At 39.6% G+C, this 20972-nt stretch overlaps 1 protein-coding gene across 1 annotated transcript; it reads left to right on the top strand.

Moving 5' to 3' along the window:
- Positions 1–597: 597 nt before the first annotated feature.
- On the top strand, positions 598–19893 carry vstm2lb (V-set and transmembrane domain containing 2 like b). Its single transcript, XM_084543775.1, has 4 exons — positions 598–1132; positions 16445–16614; positions 17714–17758; positions 19266–19893. Exons 1-4 carry the CDS (start codon positions 1018–1020, stop codon positions 19572–19574), a joined length of 639 nt encoding a protein of 212 aa, XP_084399901.1. The 5' UTR covers positions 598–1017; the 3' UTR covers positions 19575–19893.
- The last annotated feature ends 1079 nt before the right edge of the window (positions 19894–20972 follow it).

The raw sequence follows: 20972 nt of genomic DNA, 5'->3' as shown, positions 1-20972 counted from the left end.
ATCATGTAGATATCCTGACTAACATATAATATATATCATATGAGCTCGTGGTTTGTGGTAAATGACAATGATTCATATGCGGCCTTAAAATTTAACTCATGCATTCGACACTGCATCATGGTAACATCATCTCTAGGAGGTGACAGCACTGCTGCCAGGCAACTGTTGGTGTCTAGCTACCAAGATGAACAGTTTAGCAAGCTACCGACCAGGTAGCATTATATAGGAAGCGGGGGCACCACTATGGTGCCTTCAAGTAGAACTCGTGAGCTTGTCATTAAGGCATGGAAAGTCATGTACACAAAATGCCTGGTGTTCAAGTGGTAACATCAGTTGTGAAACATATTATGAAAAAAACTATATGACTAAAGTAGCCTACTATATAAAAAAATTAACTATCCACCTCCGCCATTTCTGAAAATGTCAGAAAACAAGTCACTATTCGTCGACTTAGAGCTTGCCAAACTTATTAATTTGGGGGGGAGGTAAAAAATGACGAATAAGCCTACTACCATCACCATCCTCAATCCTACACACTGGATCCTTTAAATGTATTGGTCCCAAATTGTTAGACATAAAAATGCAGCGTTTGTGAATCACCCTAAAATGCATGAAAAACTAATCTTGCACTCATGAAACCATTTCCAATTTCATATAAAATTGTATTTGCTGCAAGACATATTCCGAATAGCTGAGATATTCCTAAAGTCAGTCAACAGGTTTCAGAAGGATCAAAGAAATCAAACTTCAGCCGACACTCACGTCTCTGTCAGATCCCTCCGCCTAATTGATACCCGGTGTGAGCCGCTGCACCTGCTTCCACGCTGCTTCTCCCTCCGCCTGCGCTGGCCGCATCACCTCCTCCTCCCGCGAAGCAGAGCGGAGCGTCTCTCTCCTCCGGCTCCGGCTGTATATGTCTGCGAGGGCTGCTCAGCGCCGGTGGGGACATACCGTCATCGATGCACTCCACATAACGTGACAATTTCACACAACTGCCTAAAAATACCGACCGAAGCAATGGGAGCGTTTGGAGTGATAATAGGGATTTTACAGTACGTGGGACTTTACATTCAACTTAACGCGGCTCTCCACGACGGACACGCAGAGGTGGATAATCACATAAATGGAAATGGTGAGTTGTAAAATATGCCTGTGTTTGCTGGAGATGGAGGGAGACCTTCATAATATTGCATCCAGTCTTGAGGTGGAGTGTCTGGGTGGGGTTCAGTGAACTGTTGCTGATTTAGAGGTGAATTTCTTATTTCTTTTGTTTATTCTTTTTATTGACAAGGTGGACTTTTGGACTGTTTTGCAAATACACATTGGTTTAAGATAAAACTTGGATATCACACTTTTGTTATGTTAATTTACTACATGAAACAGCAACTTGGTGAAGCATTCCTGAATATGACAGATCACTTTTACCAACTCATTAAGAGGCTACACAACCCACTTTCATACCCTACATTCAAATTCAGTGTAACCTATTTAGGTTGAAGAGACCAGGTGCAGAATAGAGGGCTTCAGACCAAGATATTTCATCATACCGTCAAACTGCACCTGCTGACCAAAATATCTTAAAGATTGTTTAATAAACCAAAATAAAATAAAATAGAATTCTGGGGGGAAAAAAAATATCTGGTGTAACTCGAACAAATGGAAAACATAGCTCTGTCCTAAATGTCAGTGCATAATAAACAGGTTCCCTTAGAAATATAGGATATCACAGAGAATATAAGGTTTATATACATGGCATGGCAATGCACTCATTAAAGACATTTATATACATCTTTGATCTAACTTGTACATAACTGAAAGCAAATATTTGCATAGCTAAAAGTAATTCTCAGAGTCACTGAATAATTGCATTTATGTATTGCAGTCTTTGTTTATATGTAATATTTATACGTAATATCAAGACATATAGGGATTTAAACCACCAACCTCTGTGGTGCTCAGATAATGCTTCCAGAATCCTAAAAATATAATTTATTCAGAATACTTTAGTATGTTTATTTATATATAATAATAATATATAATAATAGCACAGATTGACAGACAAACCTAAGGACAGAGCAGGAGGGATAACGACAAATGCCCATTCAAAATCCAACAGAGAGTAGTTTGGCTGTGGTAAATGGCACAGTACTTGCACGAAATCAGAAACCTGCAAAATATATCTTATTTTAAGAGACTTTGCAGAAAATGAAAGAAAGCAAAAATCTTTTCTCCAAGAATTTTGTAGGTATCTAAGTAAAAGTATGTGTTTTTTGGGTTTAACACAAAAACTAGCTCAGGTCAGTTCTGTTCAGCGTTGCAATGTGTCAAGTGTTCACAATAACAAGTCACCGGAATAATTTGCTGTAAGAAAGATACATCTTCATCCTACGTTAAGTGGAGATTAGACTGAGGTACCACAAATGGAACCTGGTCTGATACTGCAAGCCCAAGTGAACCACAAGAATAAAAAAAGGTATGCGTGTTCTATGTTCTTTAGAGTTTTACAGTTCATGCAAAGGCTGTGGTGGTGGTCTGTGCTTTTAATACAGGAGGGTAGAAGGTTTCATATGCACTGTTATATTTCATATTTACTGCAGGGTGCCTCTTGAGAAATAAGTAGTGTGTGTTCACAGCAGTTTATTACTCACCTTGAGCTGCTACTTAGCGGTATCGCTCTTATACAGATTTATTGCTGTCGATGATGTTAAATTGCCTTATGACACAGTATACTGGATGATCAGTATCGTCCACCACTGACGGACCTCCGTTGAAGAACAATAATCCATATGATGATGTGTTTCCTGTTGACTGATGGACCCCAACATCTACGGCATAACAAGGCAGCGATAGCTTTTAATTCACATCAGGAGGATTCAGATCCAGTTACACAACAGTAAAGCCTACTTCAACCTTAAATGTATTATGATGTTCTCTAGGCTGCAGACTACAGCTATACATTGTCAGTCCGTATCCCATGATGGCGACATGGGATAATATGAGACCACAGTTACATTTGTCTGATGGCACCCTTAAATGTGTTTATAAGTTCAGACTTGATTTCTCTTGGATTTACATTTTAATAATTGGTATTTTTACTACTAGAAGTCTCTCCTTTCTTCATAGATTCACTGTATTCTAATTCAGTTGTGTCACAACTATCTATAGTGTGTCACCAACTGTCCCTTGAGTCTTGTCTGTTTAGCATGTTAGCTTTAGCTCGACTATAAATGACTGCAGCGTGCAGCGGTTCCAAATAGACTGACTGTCCCGGACAGGTTAGAAAATCAATTAGTAGCACTTCTCCCGCGGGGAGTTAATTAAAAATTGTCTGTAATCGTTGTGTTCTCTCTTTGCGCCTCAGCCCGGCCGTTAAGAAGAGATGCCTCAGGCCTTATAACAGGAATGAAAAAGTAGATTCAGAAAACAAAATAAAAGCATTCAGTTTTCACCTTGGAACAACAGCAGCAGCTGTAGCACCAGAAAACAGAAATCTTCTTGGCTAAGTAACTCTCAGGGCTTGTTTTTTCTTTTTCTTTTTTCTTTCTTTCTTTTTTTTAATCAGGCTCCTTTGACAAATTGCCCTAGCAGAGGGGAGCTGAGCCTTCATGCAGAGCAGAAAGGTTGTATGCACTGTTCTGGAGAGTGCTTGTTAGAGTCAGCCCTGACTCATTTGCTCGAGATAAGCGCATCTGGCCCCTGCACCCCAGCTTCCACTTGAGCCGACGTGTAGATTGAATCACCTGTGTCGCCAAATCACACGTTCTGTGTGAAAATGAACGACCCTGTTAGATGGATCACTAGCTTTGCTTCACTGTTTGCCACATGTGTCAGAGGATGACTCTTACCTGCCTCAAAGGCTTGGAGGTCATGTCTCAGCAGCGAGGACAGACACGCATGGTCTCATGTGCATTTTTGTCTTTGAAGTTGATACATATTACACGGAGTGATGATGATGATGCCGCAAAGTTTCATCAGCTGTTGAGAACCTTAAGTTTCCAGTGCTAGTGGTCTTCAGCAGTGTCCTGTTATCCAGTGTGAGCGTACCACTTTTACAGTGTGGGGGGTGGCGTACCAATTCATTAGGCTCCCAAAGTGTCTGGGATCCTCTGCCAGTCCTCTGCTTGGTGTCCTCTTAATGAGGAAGGCCAGCCCACCAGGCAGTTTGCATTGGCTTTCAATTTAATGGAGCTCTGACAATGCAGAGGGGGAGGGTGCAACAGATTGTGCCGTCATGCTGTCACAGCAGAGGGTGCTGGCCGCGGCTTGGGAGGAAGCAGCAAGGCAGGGGAAGACTGGCTGAAACGAAGCACACCTGGAGAAGACACTGGGGACATGAGTAAATTTAACGTGGGACGACAGTTGTTCCTCAAATATTTCTCTTAAATCCACTGTGATAAAAACAAACCTTTTAAATCATTCTCATGTTCATGCTTTGGGAGTTTTAGTAAATTACTGTAAAACTTTTGGACCAGTTGTGAAAATAAAACAACCCTTTCTTTTTTTTTTTTTTTAGAAAAAAGCAGCATAGCAACAAGGAGGGATAGTTTTCTTTATTCTGCTGATTATGTTCTCAATTTCTGATTATCTTTGAGTCAGTACAATGCTGCAAAACAGGACAAAAATGCAAATCAAGTTGTCCATGATGACAACTTCCTCGATTTATCTAACCAACTAGAAAACCATCAACCGTCACATTTTAGAATCGTACACATGTACAGTTTTTTTTTTTGTTTGTTTGTTTTTGCTAAAAAAGGTAAATATTAAAATTGTTGCCACTGCCTTACTGAAGCTTTTCATGTTCGGAAGCAAAACGGAGAAGAAGAGTGTGTTTTTGCTATGTGAAAATTCATCTGCAAAGGCATATAAGGCCATAATTGAGTTAATGCAATCAAAGGCTGCATACCGTCAACAAGAGAAGACTATTCTGTTTAGTCTAGTTATTCTAGGTAGGAAATAATGACAAATACATATCGAAAAGAAATGTCACTGAACACAAGTAAATGCTGCTTTGGTATCTCTTCCCTCCTAGGCTCCACATGGTGACTGGTCATTGACCTGTACAGCGTGAGTAGAGAAGCCACAGATTCTGGATACCAGGGCCATTAACAAAAATTCTCAACATGTAGTGAGAGTTAACAATTTGTACATCCTTGACAAAACTGACATAGGCCCATTATAGGTAATTAACAAGTGATGCAATGAAAAAACATTTGAGTTGAACTTTTGTTTCAGGAATACAAAGAGACATTATAGGCCATTGTTTGTGCGGAACGGTTTGGCAATTCATCACAATAATATTACACTTCAACGTCTACAGCCCATCCATTTAAAGTAAAATTGTATCAACTTCTTTAGTTCTTTAAAACTCTGCCGACTGGATGCATGTGGACCGAGCAGAAGGCTTCAGCACTCAACTGTCTAGATTCCAGGAAAATATAGACACCATCCCTTAAAGGATCTCAAGGAAACACTGTTGAACAGAGCATAATGTTGTCTTTGATCACTGGGGAGTCCAGATAGAGGACAGTGTACAATCTCCGAAATGCCTCTGAGCTCCGGTGTGTGTGTTGTTAACTACCCGTGCTACTTCATGTTGTCACATACTGGGAGGAAACACAGAAATAGCCTCTGAGCCTCGCGTCCCAAGGGCTTTGAAAATACACTCTGCACGCCTGAACCATCGGTAGACAACAGGCAGACAGCTGCTTGCTTGATTACAGGCTCCATTCTTATTTCATTATTTTTACCTTCCACCTTGAATTCAGACTGAAGGTCTCACAGCAAACTATTATTTCCCCTAGGAGACTCCTGTCTGTTTACCCCAGGGCTGATTCTGAAACACATACAGTATTATTGACTTTCTAACAAATTCTCACAGTATTTTTTTTTTTTTCACATTTGCTTACAAGCAGTGTCTTGTACAGCAACTGTTCTGTGCAGAAATCTCTTGACACAGTAAGTCAAGGTGATATTTCTATTTGACTTATCTATCACAAGAATAGGTGTAGCAACACTGTAAGCATCCTGGTAATAATGGGAATATAATAACATTTAAACAAATGGACTTAATCTGACAGCTAAGTAATACATTTTATACATATTAGATGAAACCAGTAGTGTTTCTGAACCCAGGTGCTGTAACACATGAAGGTTTTTCTTCACAGTGGCTTATCCAACAGTATTATTTTAAAGCGTGCAAGATCAAGATAAATATCTGTAGCAAATCTTTTTTTTATTGCAACCATTCCCTGGGGACCTCCCTGATTATTAAACCCATTCATCAAATTAGTGAAATACCTGCTCCCAGAGGGATTCTCTTCTCAAGCTATTTACATTCACCTTGGCAGAAGCTCTGGTGTTAAGCTGGATCTTTATGTCTTGGTATTTACAGTTTCTTTTCTTCTTCTCAGTGAATCATTTCTTCCTTTCAGCAGCGTCCGGATGTGACTCAAATGGAGGCATTGAGTTAATGAGCCCGATTTTACAAGCTGTCCCTGTAAGACAGCACCCTTTCAGGTGAAAAATCTTTGCACTTAACTTAGAGAAGGATTTCTGCAATTCTTTTAGCTACCAGGGCTTCTTTTCAAGTGTCCCTTTGCGGGAACAGACATAAAAGAAGCGCTGGAGTTGGACTCACATAACCACACAACCTTGGGTGAGCTGCCTCAGTACAATAGCCTGCTGTACATCCAAATATCTCTATGAATTCTCATCCTGGATTCACCCATTCAAAGAAACCAGATGTTATGAAACTAATTTGTCATCTATTCAGTGCAGTTAGAAAATAATCTGTTTCTTCATTTTGATTCATATAATGCATATGAACACTTTAATTCAGCTCAAATTCACCAATAAGAGCTAGTAATTATTTTCTTTCACTTTAAATGACTTTGGCGCCTGTAAAATGACAAAAAATGACAAATATATCGAAGGGAATGAAACTGCACGTCCCATCGCACTTTTACGCACAGACTATTATGCATGGATAAATATATCTCCGGTTTTACATGGTCTATCTAACTTTAATTTCAACATTTTCTCATTTAACATTTAGCTAATGATACTATTCATCACAAACGACAAGATTTGTTCATATTAGTACTTCTGCCATTAATGTATCATAGCCAGTGTTGACTATGAAATAACTCCAGTGGCGACTATAATTGCAAATGTTTTTACTTATGTGAAAATGGTTAAACCCACTTGGAGCGTAACGTTAATGGAAATCTCCATCATTTAGTCTCATAGGTCTGCATGTGCACAAACAAACTGCCTGAAACAAATGGAAAGGAAATGGAAAGTAGCATTACTAGCCATTAACATCTGCTCTGGGGAGTCTTTGTTGAGGTTCTGGTCGGAAACACAACAGATAAAGATGTACCGGCAACCCCCAGACACAGCGCACCAAGCAACAATCCAACAATCCAACAAAACTAACTGTAGTATTCCAACGACTGATGTTGCCGCCTCGTCCATTTGCGGTCGGAAAGCCCATAGAAGTTTCCTCTTGAGGTGCTTATGCATAGAAGTTGTGCTCCAGTGGTATTGCTATGTTTATTATTATAAAGCTTGCATCTTACTGGGTCTCTGTTTAAGAAAATTCTCACACTTTTGTCTTTTGGATTTTATGCTCAAATAATATATAATGCATGTGCATGTATGTTCCTGCAAACACTCCTCTGGTGCTGTTAATGTGTCTATTGTAGCTTAAGATGTACACAGTAGATGCACTTTCTCTTCCCGTTTGAGTAAAACTGGCTAAAAACTACACTACTGCAATTACTTAGCTTTTATGAAGATCAACTATATGTTTGCAGTGTCTGAAGAAAAACTTTGTTTCTCATAACGATTTGTTATACTTGGAAGAATGCATTGAGAGATGGACTAACACATTGTGGGTTCAGCTCTTCTCACGTCATACGCTGACAGTAAGACGAATACAAAATAACATAAACCTTATCCTTTAATGGCTTGGCAAAGAAAAACAGAAGCTTTCAGGGTGGTGACAAGCTTACACTGCAGGCTTCCTTCTGTCTTCCTCACACAAGCACAAGCTCATGGACACGGAAAGATACGGGTGTCACACTTGCTTCTCATCCATGCTAATGAGCCCTCAGTAATTTAGTCATCCTCAAGGAGCTAAGGCTCCCTCCATAGCAGAGAGAGAGAAAGGATCGAGAAAGGATCGATGGATTGACCTCACCCTGGTGCTCAAGTGAGAAAATATTTACCAGGTCTCATTTGGGGCCTGAGGATCGTCTTTGTTTATATATTTATGTCCACTGCACAGTTTTCTTTCATTATTTTCTCCTCTTTTCATTTTTAATGAGTCTTTGGTGGATAGAAAGCAGCTGCCCCGTGTCCTCGGCTTCCCCTATATCATTGCTTTTGTACTAATATAGCAAAAAAATACCAAGAAGGACCATTTTAACAATATGTGTACTGTTCTTGCATCTTCAAACACGAGTCTCCTGCCTCTGCATGAAGACGGTTCTGACAGTTCTGCCTTTATAAAAATCTATACTCAGGCAAGGCCAACCTAACAAACGCAGTCTCTTCCAGCTCTGTAGCATTATAAAAGAGACAACCCAGTGTGATAAGATTTCCCTGAAAGTCAATATTCACTTCCGAAGTACATGTTTTCATTCTCTTCTCAGCCGGTTCTTGGCCATGAATATTTACCAGCGGAGTCAGCTTTTGTGTTGATTTAGAATTCCACCAAGGTTATTGGATTGATTTCTGCTCATGCCACTGTGATTAAAGTCAGGAAACAGCTGGACGTCTGCTGAGCAGGCTTGTTAGGGCTTGACGGTGGAAAGTCTGTTTGTCAACAAATCATGTTTCGGAGGCAGGTTGAAGATGGCGTCCGCGTGGCAAATTGGACGCCTGTGTTTTAGAACTTCACATATTATTTTTACAAATGATACTCACTGGCAGATTTTCAGAGTTTGCATACTTGGGACAGCAGTTTTTATCTGCCATTTCACCCAAAATCTTCATTCATGCTGTTCTTCATATAGTGTGTACACCCATTTGGAGCCATCCTTGGAATAATTAATGCCATCCTTTTGGTCATGCAGTGGTATATGCCCTAATCTTTTCAAATCTGTTGTAGTTTTGTAACTTGCAATTACAAAAATTAATGTCTGAGTTAATTTTTCACAAAGAACACATTCATGTTGTATTTATTTTAAAATTATACAATAATTATTTGTTTAAAAACGTGTGATGTAGAATTAAAAATGAAATCAGTAAATGCAAATGCTCCTGGTATGATCCATTTAACACAATTATGTTTTACTTAGAAGCATAGCATGTTATTTTTATTCCCAGTATCCAGGGAATACATTTTAAAAGGTCTGCTGCACATTAGAGGCAGACATTCTGACAGAAAGCTTCATTGTTAATATGTTGAAGTTCCATTAAAAAGCGTTAATGGAGCTCTTTGACAGAAAAATACAGAAACAGTTTCCATTAGTAGGCGGATATATCGCGCATAATTAGAATTCACAAGTGCATACAGTTAACAGTTATATACCATAGGGGATTGTATGTGCTTTGAATGTTCTAGTCATGTTTGACGCACCATATATATTAGCACTGAGTAATTTCTATCACGTTTCACTTTATGCATTGGGGGACAATGACCCCAAAGAAGCCCTTACCCCTCTGCACCCTATCCCACTTAATAACCTTCTCCTGGATATCCTGGCTCATACATCCTCATTTCTAGTAAAGGTACTACTCCACAAAGAGATTTTACTGACTAGTGCTAGACTTTAAGGGTAACCACAAGATCAAGATTATTTTAGTTGTCCCCTCATTTTCCTTTATGTGGACCCTTGACATTTATGCGGTGGGTCAAAATATTGACTCTAAAACTTAATGTACAGGGAGCCTTCTTTTGTAGTGCTCAGACACTATTTATTGCATTCATTTCAGGTGCACCCTGCACAGAGAATCTGTTGTTATTCACCACACGCTATCGTACCTATTTTCATTTTTCCACACGCATCAAAAGGTTAGTAAAAGTCAGTCATGCAAGTATGCAAAATCACTCGAATATTTGAATTCCTTCCCCTTACTCTCTCAAAACTCTCAAGAAGACATGTTCACTTGGAAATATACAGCATATGCTTAACCCATCTGGAATAATCTAAACAGACTTGCAGATTTGCTAGCAAAATCTGCAAGTTTGGATCAATGAAACTATGGACAGAAACATACATGTACACATACATATTCTTATGAAAAATCTGCACAGCAACAGTTTATTTTATTTATTTATTTTACCATCATTGTTTAGAGCCCAACATACTGATGATGGACAATTATTTGCAAGCATCTGTAGTCTTTGTTTTTTTTTTGCACAACATCTCATGAATACTGTACGTCTCCGGAGCTCTTCTATTTCTTCCCCCGAATAGTCCACCTTTTACTCTGGTAATGAGATTATTTGCCTTTCACAGAAAAAAACGAACAACAACAACAACAACAAAAAAAAATTTAATGATGGATACAAAGAACATAACATCAATTACAGTGCAATTCATCTGTGTGATGAAAGAAAGGCACAATTACCAAAACTGCAGATTTATTTATATATTTTCTGGCTTCCATCACATAACGTGGAGTCACTAATTTTCCATCCAGTGAAGCGGTTCTTAGTTTGAGCTTTGATTTCTTTTGAGCTGCTGTGAGTCCCTTTAGGATTTATCTGTGCGTGTAAACCGTATATGTGTTGAGTGTTGCAGATTGTTATTTGTGGAGGCTCCTCCACTTGCTACTTTAAACCTCCTCCTCAGTCACCATTTTCATACAAAAGGATCATTTGTGCATTAAGGCTCACTTAAAACATACCGCAGAAACACACCACAGCACCCTCGTGCTGTCTCAACGTAGAGTAGATTTCAAATCTACACGTGCACAGTGCTGAAGGGCACAACACGCAGTGAGACACCGACATAGTGTATTTCTCCCAGGCTGCTGAACACCTGCCAGAGCCGGTGGGCAAGGCTCCAGGAGGTGTAGTGAGCAACTCTGAGAGTGTTGGAGGAATCTCTTTATGCCACACACCAGAGAGAGAACAGACTGCCCACTCAGCGAGATAGGCAGAGAGAGGGGAAAGCAAGGAAAGGAACTAAATGAGGAAGGAGACTGGAGTGAAAAAAAGAGAGACAGAATGACCCTCTAATAGGTAGAAAGTAAGAATGAAAGGGCAACAGAAAGCAGAGGGAGTAAAACGAAGTGTGTTTTCAACAAAAAGAGGAGATTTGTGGGAGATGTTATTGAGCTGGTAAGAGAAACAAGAGAAAGAAAGAGGTGTAAAATTGAGAAAGAATCTTGTGTTTGTAGAATCATTGGCTGGCTGGGGAAATGGGAAAGTTCAGAAATCACCTTGGCAGCTATAAGCCTGTCCAACTGTAATGTAGCTCTGGACTCAGAGTGGAAGCACTCCCCATGCAGCTCTCTCCTTGACTTGACTTTGACTTCACACTCTGTGATTTCAAATGGCTGTGAGGACTTAATTCTTCAACAGCTCCCCCGTTTTCTCTTCTTGGACTGTAAGTTGTAGAAAAGGACTGTGTCCTATATTTAAACCATACAAAAGCAAAATCATCTAGAAAGCAGTGAAAAATATATACCTTTTATTATATAAATCAACAGGCACCCTCTTTATTGCATTCAAAGTGTAATTTAATTAGTAATTAATAACAAATTCAACTCCATGGCACTTAGATGACGTGTATGACTACGTTGCTGTTACTCTCCCGCTCACAGCATAAAGTACGCCCAAACGATTTGATTGGCCTGGCAGGTCTATGCTGAAGCATAATCATTTCCCAGCAGAGCAACTCCAAACAACTTTCACAGTAATGTTGCAGGCTGGCTTCCAGGCAAGGTAGTTCATGAAATAGCCCTGAATTTAATTGAAGTAATTCATGTATTTGGAAATAACACAGAGCACATTTTTGCGCCATCCAACCTCCCAGTGTTGACTTTTTTTTTTATTTGTCTGCCTCCTGGTACTGCACCCTATTACAAATCATGGTCTGTGTCACAAAAAAAGAAAGAAATCAAAATGTGTGTCTGTGGACATCAATCTGTTGATGAAATTTGGTGACTATTTTACAACTGCCATGAGACTGTGTACCAAAAGCATGCAGCTCATTTCACGCTGTTGACCTTCACTACCTTAAGGGATATGTAATGCTAGCCTATTTTATCAGCTGCAGTTAGCATGCTTCATTAGCTGGCTGAAGGTTGACCACAACTGACTATTTTTAAAATAAGAAAGAGGATTCTTTTTATGACCTTGTGTATCACTCTTACAATAACCCTGTGCATGCCACTTCTACATTTGGAGAAATCCAAAGATCTGGTTACACGCTGGTACAGCAGGCCAGTATTTACAAAATGTACATTTGCTTTTGAGGTGCAAATTGAGGTCATTTGTAATGGAAAAATCCACGTTCTTTAGTTGTGCAACGCATTTTTAAAAAGACATCGTTTTGAGTTTTGTCAGAGTGTCTCCACTTTTCATCAGGCAGCTGAGAGAAAGAGTGCAGTTTCAGAATAATGAGATGTATACTCTCACAGAGTGCCCATGAAGTTAATGCTCTTATAGAAAGAAGAGGCACAAGCTCCATAAAGCCATATTTCACCCCAGTATTCAAAAGGTTTTTCAGTTTCTCTGTCCTGTTAAAGTAAAGGAATTCGAACATTTCAGTGTCTTCTCTGTTATGCAAGTATTGATATAACCATAGTTTCATATTTAAGAAAAACATACAACACAGGTACTTGTAAAACAGCTGCCACTGTTTAAGGTTACAGGTCTGGTTAAATCACAGTTATCTGCATCCTTTCACTGTATAATAATCATCAGAACTTTCCCTCAAGTTACTGAATCCCTTGCTTTGTTATTCTTACACGCCTTTTCTCCAATTAATAGAGACATGCATCCTCAAATGAAAGTGAATGATTATACCAGCTGTGATTACAGTCTACGCTGGCAACAAAGGAAATGTTAGCACTGCAGCAATGTGTCCCAGAAGATGCATCCCACTGTGAAGCGTAATCAGAAGAAAGCAGTGTGGAAGCAATGCCATGTATAGGTTCAGCAATCAAACGAGGTACCCAGAAAAACTTGTGTTTGTTTGCCTCGATATCTTCTGTCTTCATATCTCTCTCTCTCTGGTGTATCAAAAAATCTAAAATGACAAGCAGTTCCTGTATGTCTGTAAAAGTCTCAGTTCCCAATTTATTACACAGAATGACATGGCTCTTAGTGCAAACTCAATCAAGACCTCAAGTTTTATGTTAGCAATGAAGCTTTTGTTTCAGCATCATGTTATGAATTGTTACACACTGTATCTTCAAGCCCTTGGCTTCACAGCTGGGAGTTGAACTTGTTCAACTAGTATTCTCTTCTCTGTCAGCATCTTAATAGGGAGTCATAGCATAAAATGAAAATGGAAAAATACAGAGGAGGTATACTTGTCTTTGACTGGAATATGCATCTCACCAGTTATATATATATATATATATATATATATATATATATATATCTAGACGGGAAAAAACTGAAAGAATGAGCTATTCTCTATTGTTGTTTTCTAACTGTATAATGGACCTTCATGTTTCCATGGCACGCTCGATGGTTTCTCCGGTTATGCAATCAGGAAAGTATTCCAGGGCTTAAAATCTGGTCTGTAACTTGCTTGTCTTTCATCTGAACTATTTTGTACACACAAGCTTTTTGAATGCTGTTGGGCTCTTTCAGTAGATGTCTCAGAAGCTTGTCAAGGAGGTGAAATAAATGTGTTAATATATATGCGTTTGATTTGTCCTCGTAATGGCCGTTTTCATCAGAGCGAGTGCAGAAATTAACACCTTGTGGAAGAGCCAGATTTTTGAGGGCATTGTATTCACAGCTGTGGTTAAAGGAGAAAGCAATATAAAGGAATGCAGCAGGGGCTGTGCAACACAATATTATCTGTGTCTGTGTGAGACACCATAACCACGTGATTGTCACTTTGCAATATGTGGATATGAGACATCCAAGCCTCTGAGACACAAGTGTACACTCTAATGTAGTCTGACTCAATGCAAACAGGATGGCAGTGTCAGTAGTTTCTTTGTTTGCCAAAGATAATTTGGTTTAAACAGGTCTTTCTCAAGAAATCTGAACGTAAGCTTTATAGCTGCTAAACATCAGCCTGTTAGTATGGTCAAATGAGCATTTAGCTTCACAGAGCTGCATGGATGGATGCAGATTCTTACTGTTATTGGCACGGTGCCTTAACATGTGACTATGTTAACAATTATTTGTGATGATATAGCTATTTTGGATATTTATTGTATTAAAACCCTGCACCTAAATGGTCTGCAAGGTAGGAAAGTATGTAGATGTTAAAATGTTTGTGTCAGTTACATAAATGACTCTGTGTTCCGTTCCCATTGTGTAATGTAAGGAAATAAGTTGTAAATCCTTCTAATCACAGTGCTTGTGTGTGTTCCATTGCGGCTCTTCTCTCTGCCTTTTCTCACTTTTCCATCTTCCTCTGGTCTTTCTTCTCAACACACTCACCTCAGTTCACCTCTGCCCTTGTCTGACTTCTCTCCTGTTCCCCCAATCCCCCTTTCTCTAGTCTTCTTGGCCCCTGAAAGGCACAGTATGTCTCCACCTGACAAATGAGGCAAGCTGCAGTGCATAAAGGGCAAGATCCCTGCGGACTCGGTCAGTCTAACCACGCCAAAGCCCACTTTCCTGTTGTTCTGGTCAGAGCCTTTTCCTTCCTGTTTCCTGGTTTTTCTGAAAAGGGGATTATTCTGTTGGCGAGGAAATATGAGGAGAAAAAATGTGACCTTATTCTGGTCTGGGCTCTCTTCAAGTAAGACAATGGCTCTTCAGGACAGACAGGAAGAGTCTAGCAGCAATGTGGCATCAAGAAAACATCAAGAAATTCAGGGAGTTATAGCAATCATAGTAGAACAACATTTAGCACAAAGTTGAACTAATCTCAACTTTGCATCTGATACAGGTGATCACAATCATTCCCAAAGGTGAAAACACAAAGAAACCCCCTCTACAACTTTGTTTCCTACCACCAAATTCACCATGCTGAGCTAGCTCTGTCCATACATTTTCATGTTCTGCTAGTTTCACAAGGGGGGCCAATATACAAGGTTACCTGGGCAACCAGAGCCTGCAGTGTCCACCGGTGGCAAACTCAGCTAAAGATATGGAGAGTAGAGTGAATAACTGACTTGCATTTGTCAGGTGACTTAAAACCACAAGAGAAAGTCCTAATGTATTTGAATCACATCTCACATTTGCTGCTCTGTAGTAGTTTATTTTGACACACAGCGTTTTAGTTTGGTGTAATTCAATGTAGTTGTTGAATGAAAGCAGTGAAAGAAGATATGAAAGTATTCCTGATTTTTTTGTGAAAGTGTGCACCGCAGCACAATCTAAAATAAATACGTAACATATACTATATATAATTTAGCCCAGCACTCTTTTTCCAGTAATATTTCTTAAAAAAGCTCAAATTAAAGTGACACTCAGAGAATTTGAGAACAAGATGAGGTTGTGTTAAATGGTGCATTCACATTCAATTAATGCACATCACATCTGGTGGTGTACGTGCGCTCTACAGTTATTCTTAATTAAACTGGTCAGTACTGTATGTTCATTGCCAGCGCAGCGGGCTAAAAGGAGATTCCATTTCACACTATAGGTGTTATACATTTTCATTTCCTATTATTTCTTACTGCGATAATATTATCATAGACATTTCTAACAGCCATGAGAAGTAAAATGATTATTTCTTTGACATTGTAGTTTTTCATTCACCGATAAACTCTCAGTTTCTAGAACTGCTGCAGTTTTATTTATCACACCCCAGACATGATGTTGTCTGTGTAGGTACAGTAGGTGGTTGATCTGATGTGGGAGTTTGAACATGACATTGTATCTATACATTATTCATCTTCTGTTGTGTGCAAATGTTTGGACTGTTTTATTCATAAAAACTGCAAAAAAACAAAAAAGCAAAACACTGACATTTGAAGAAAAGCTAATTTTAGATGTCTGCTTGCAGCATGGTTTGCTTTTTACTTGTGCACATATCTGTATTCTTCAGATTAGAAGACCTTTTATAGAATGTAGAGACATTTGGAAGCCTCAAAGAGTGACACAAAGGAAACTCAGTAGACGCTGATTAGTTGGTTGAGTCTGTACCTTTTCCCTGAATTCCTTTTTGCTATATTTGCTCAGTTTCTAACACTTTGTACGCACATGTCTCACAGTTTTTTTCTGTCGCTGAAGTGTGAGGCAGCAGTGCCACTGGTGGAACATTGTCACCGAGCCTGTTTGTGTCATTTTTGAAGACGTCTTAAGCCCTGATATTTTTTTTTAATTTCTTTCTCTCTCGCGCAGCTCTCTTCACAGAGGTCCCACACGACATCACGACGCACAGTGGTGAGGATGTAGAGATGGCCTGCTCCTTCCGTGGGGCTGGCTCTCCCTCCTACTCCCTGGAGATCCAGTGGTGGTACATCAAGGAGCACAGAGACTGGCAAGACAAGCCCGCCCATATCAGTGACAATGTAAGCTGCAGGGTTTTACTTGTTGTTTGTATGAGAACACTGAATCGCAACCAGGAGTACTTGTTCTACACCAAGATATGCAGAAAGCTACTCTAGCTAGTAACTCAACCTGAACAGGTAAAGTAGTTAGTTGTAAAGTATAAATGGACCATTGCCATGAATAGTTGGCTAAAACGATCAATAAACTGTTAAAGAACCAAAGCTAGATTCAAATAGTGCAATTAAATTAACACTAACCTGACTAAAGCAACTTGAATCTTTATATACGTGACTGATTCTTCCATATATTAAATCATAGTGCTTGTAACTTTTTTAGATTATAGAAAATAGAATACACCGGCAAATGTGCCTTGTTCTTAATTAGATTTGTCCAATAATTCATAGATATTTTTAATGTCATCTTGACAATGTGTGCACAACCTTTGAAAAGTAATAGAAGTAAAATTAGAAAATCCGTTTAAACAACCCACTCTTTCATTTTTTACATATTGTTTTTTTTTTTTTTATTTGACTGAACCTAAAGCCTGTATATCAGTCAAAGGGTATTAGCCATGGCAGAAACCCTGTGGCATAGAAATGAAGGTATAATTGCTGATTAGCATTTGCCAGCACTGGGGGAACAGGTTGACTCTTTCCCATCATGGGAAAATGCTGGCTCCCCTGTTGTGCCTCTAGACACTATAATTGGCACTGAGAAAGAAATAGATTTTCAAAATCTCTTTCTGCTCCATGCATAATTCATACCTATGCCCAAAAGAATACCTCTGTGCCTCTGCATACCCAATCACACACACACACTCTTCTGCTCAGAAGCTTGCATGCTCGGCGCAGTAGACCTTGTACATGCGCATTTAAACATGCAGATGTGAGCTCGCATACGCACCCTTATGAAGCTCAAATAAAGGAGGAAGTGATAAGTACAACGGATGAGCAAGCCAAACAGAGAAACATTTGTGGAGAAAAAAAAAAGAAAGAGAAAAGCTACTGCAAACATCCGACATGTTGTTCCAGTGAGACGCTGCTAGAATGAGATGTTAAGGCTGTCTCACTGAGCTTTCTGCTGCTAACGCTTCATCCTTGTGTCTGTGTTTCTGTGCAGGTTGTGTCCCTGGAGGGGACGTCCAAAGAAGCCACCAAAATTAGTGTGAGTCTGACTAAGTTTTCAACTTGCACATCCACAGAGCATTAATTATGTCATCACTCAAACAAGCTGACATTTTATTATTTTAGGTGCTTGCTCAGGGCATCTCAACCACAGCTCCCCCTGTTTCCATTCATGGTAGCGTTGGGTACATTCACATTTGAACTGAGTCTTTCCTTTGCTCCCAATGTAATGATAAAAATGAAACTTTATAAAGGAGAAGTTTCAACAATAGATATACTGCACCCACTTACGCTGATCAGGCATAACATTATGACCACCTTCCTAGTATTGTGTAGGTCTCTGTTGTGCCTCCAAAACAGTTGTGGCTCATCAGAGAATGGACATGGGCCTCCTATGGGTTGAGAGGAGGGGCCTCTGTGGATCATCCCACATATACTTGATCAGTTTGGGATCTAGTGAATTTGGAGGCCAGGTCAACACCTTGTGCTGTTCTTCATGTTTTTTTTAGTTGTTCCTAAAGCGTTGTTGTGTGTGTGTCTGTGTCAGGCTGCATCCTGCTGGGGATGGCTGCTGCCATCAAGGAGTGTCATTGCTATGGGGTGGGGGTGCCTGGTCTGGTCTAGGTGGGTGCTACATGTCTAAGTAACATCCACATGAATACCAGGTCCAAAAGTTTCCCAGCAGAACATTGGATTGTCACAAGATGGTCAATGTTATTTACTTCTCCTGTCAGTGGTCATAACGTTGTGGCTGATCGGTGTATATGAATCTGCATGCTATTTGAAATGAAGTGTTATTGATGTGAGGGCAGAGCTGTTTTAATTGCTGTTCGTCATTATCTGTTATTGCTGTTGTCATTACTGCAGAGTCTGCATACTGTATTATTCACCATGAAGAGTAGGATATAAATGCACTATTGGTTTCATCCTAAGGGTCTGGACGTACTCAGATAATCTGTCCTACTGTTTTAGCCCACTAAATAGCGTGTTGGTAGAATTCCTTGGCTGTGCTTTGGGGACTGCAAGTACAAATACTCAGCTAATGTCAATCATCAATGGCAACTAATCCAATACTGGCCAACGTTAGCTACAAATGTTGTGCTGGACTTTCAGGGCCTCAGATCTGGGCTTTGTAATTCACAGGACAGATGAATTGAATGAATTACAAAGCTCAGAACTGAGGCCCTGAAATTGTTGTCTGTGTTTATTCAAAGTAGTTGCAACCGCTTTCGACTCTCAATTGCTCAGACCGTGTTAGTCTTTAACAAGTTGCGACATAGTGTTACTTTTCTCTCTCAATCTAACGTTATTCTACTCTTTCACGCAGATTACTCTTAGTTACCTCTAAAAGTACGTAGTTAAAAGCAGGAAGAGTTTGGTACCACACTAATGATGCTTAAGGGTGATTCATGAAACTCAAGATGAACTCAGTCATGGTAAAATTTTGCAAAAGGTTGAGTAGCTGAGAATGATATGGGGCATGTTTTAATGTATGTTATGTCTAACCGGCGTTGAATAAAAATACACTGTCTTTTTCGTTTCATTAGGTGGTTAAAGTGGCAGGTAGCAACATCTCCCACAAGCTGCGTCTCTCCAGCATCAAACCGTCAGATGAGGGCACGTATGAGTGTCGCGTCATTGATTACAGCGGCACCGTGGCGCAGCACCACCGTGTTCGGGCCTACCTCCAGGTCGAGCCTGAGAGGAGTCAGGGGTCAGGTGACAACCAGCGGCAGGAAGGAGGATACCAATCACAGAGGAATCACCCGCACTCCCCCCACCAGACAGAGGGCAGGGAACTGAAGAAGAGATCAACAGGCAGCACCACTGACTGTAATGACAGCTGTGTGCTGTAGAGCGGGGCGATGTGCCGGTCGGTCTGCATGTTCATGACCATTCTCTATGAAGGGGGGCGTTCATAAGCACACATAAACATCGGTCTTAACTCGACCTTTTTGTGTTTCATGGTTTGATTGTCTCTCTTTAATATTGTTATTTGGATGTCAATACCGTTGAATGCCAGTAGACGGGGGTGTTTGCTTTATTTTTTTCTCTCTTGTTCGTTCTCTGTGCTTTTTTATTATTGCATTCGGTTTATGTTGATGTGACAGTAAGACTGTAATTTACTGTAAAATATTTTATCCCAGATATCACAAATATTAAACCAATCAAAGGCAGACACAGGGCAGAGCCATTCATTTGCAAAGTGCCAGTCCACTCTGTTCACTGTCTTTTACCAAAACATATGGCAAAGTCTGCAATATTTCAGTATAAATGCTTTCTGAGGAATTAAGAATGACTTAAATTCATCTCAAAACTTTTATTAATTTTAACACTAAACAGTCTGTATATAACATCTCATATCTAAACCAGGACTAAAATATCTGTCACAATGCAAATGTATTTATCACATCAAGGCAATATATAAACTCTTGTGTGAATTCTCTTTTTGCACTGTCCACTTTTACTGTCATCGCTAAAACAAATTTACTCATTGCTGCTTAACTAAATTATTTTTCCACTATTCTACTATTTTGTGCCCAGTGTGTCACTTTTTGTCAAAACCCTTAAGTACGTCATCTTATTCTCACTTTTTGACTGTGTTTGTTCTTGGTGCTGCTGTTCTGTATTTGTTCTGTTAAATACATTTATTTGAAATGACTTTGGTCTTTTTTTTCTGTCATTCTGTGATGTGCTTAATTAAAACAAGGTTTCAGAGAAGTTGACTGTTGATCAAACGGTGGACTAACAAAGCCTATGCCTCAGGAGTTAGTGTTGCTGTCACATACTCTGCCTGGCCTAACAAAAAGTCACCACCTGGATTTAACTGAGCAAATAGGTACGAGCCTCCTATTGGATAATTACTGCATGGGTGATTATCTTTCAGCTGGGAACAAGTTATTTAACCCCAGCTGATGCAATGAGTAGCTTGTCATTTCTTAAGCAACCATGTTGAAAGACACATCCCGTGGTCGTAAAAAAAATGTTAGTCTATTTGAGAAGGGTGAAATCATTGTCATGCATCAAGCAGAGAAAACATCTAAGGAGACTGGAGAAACTACTAAAATTGGGTTAAAATGGTGAAAGCAAATCGAAGAAAAACAACAGTAGAACTCAGGGCTATGTTTAATAGTGAAAGTTAGAGCATTTCCACACGTATGATAAAATGGGAACTCAAGGGATTGGGACTGAACAGCTGTGTAGCCTTAAGAAAACCACTAATCAGTGAGGCTAACTGGAAAAAAAAGGCTTCA

This window comes from Chelon labrosus, assembly GCF_963514085.1.
Source record: "Chelon labrosus genome assembly, chromosome: 4".
Lineage (NCBI taxonomy): Eukaryota > Metazoa > Chordata > Actinopteri > Mugiliformes > Mugilidae > Chelon > Chelon labrosus.
This window is presented reverse-complemented; position numbering and strand designations above follow the sequence as displayed.

Coding starts and splice junctions, on each gene's coding strand:
- vstm2lb (XM_084543775.1), top strand. CDS start 1,018: ATGGGAGCGTTTGGAGTGATAATAGGGATTTTACAGTACGTGGGACTT. Junction 1,133..16,444: donor TAATCACATAAATGGAAATG/GTGAGTTGTAAA, acceptor TCTCTCGCGCAG/CTCTCTTCACAGAGGTCCCA. Junction 16,615..17,713: donor CCGCCCATATCAGTGACAAT/GTAAGCTGCAGG, acceptor GTTTCTGTGCAG/GTTGTGTCCCTGGAGGGGAC.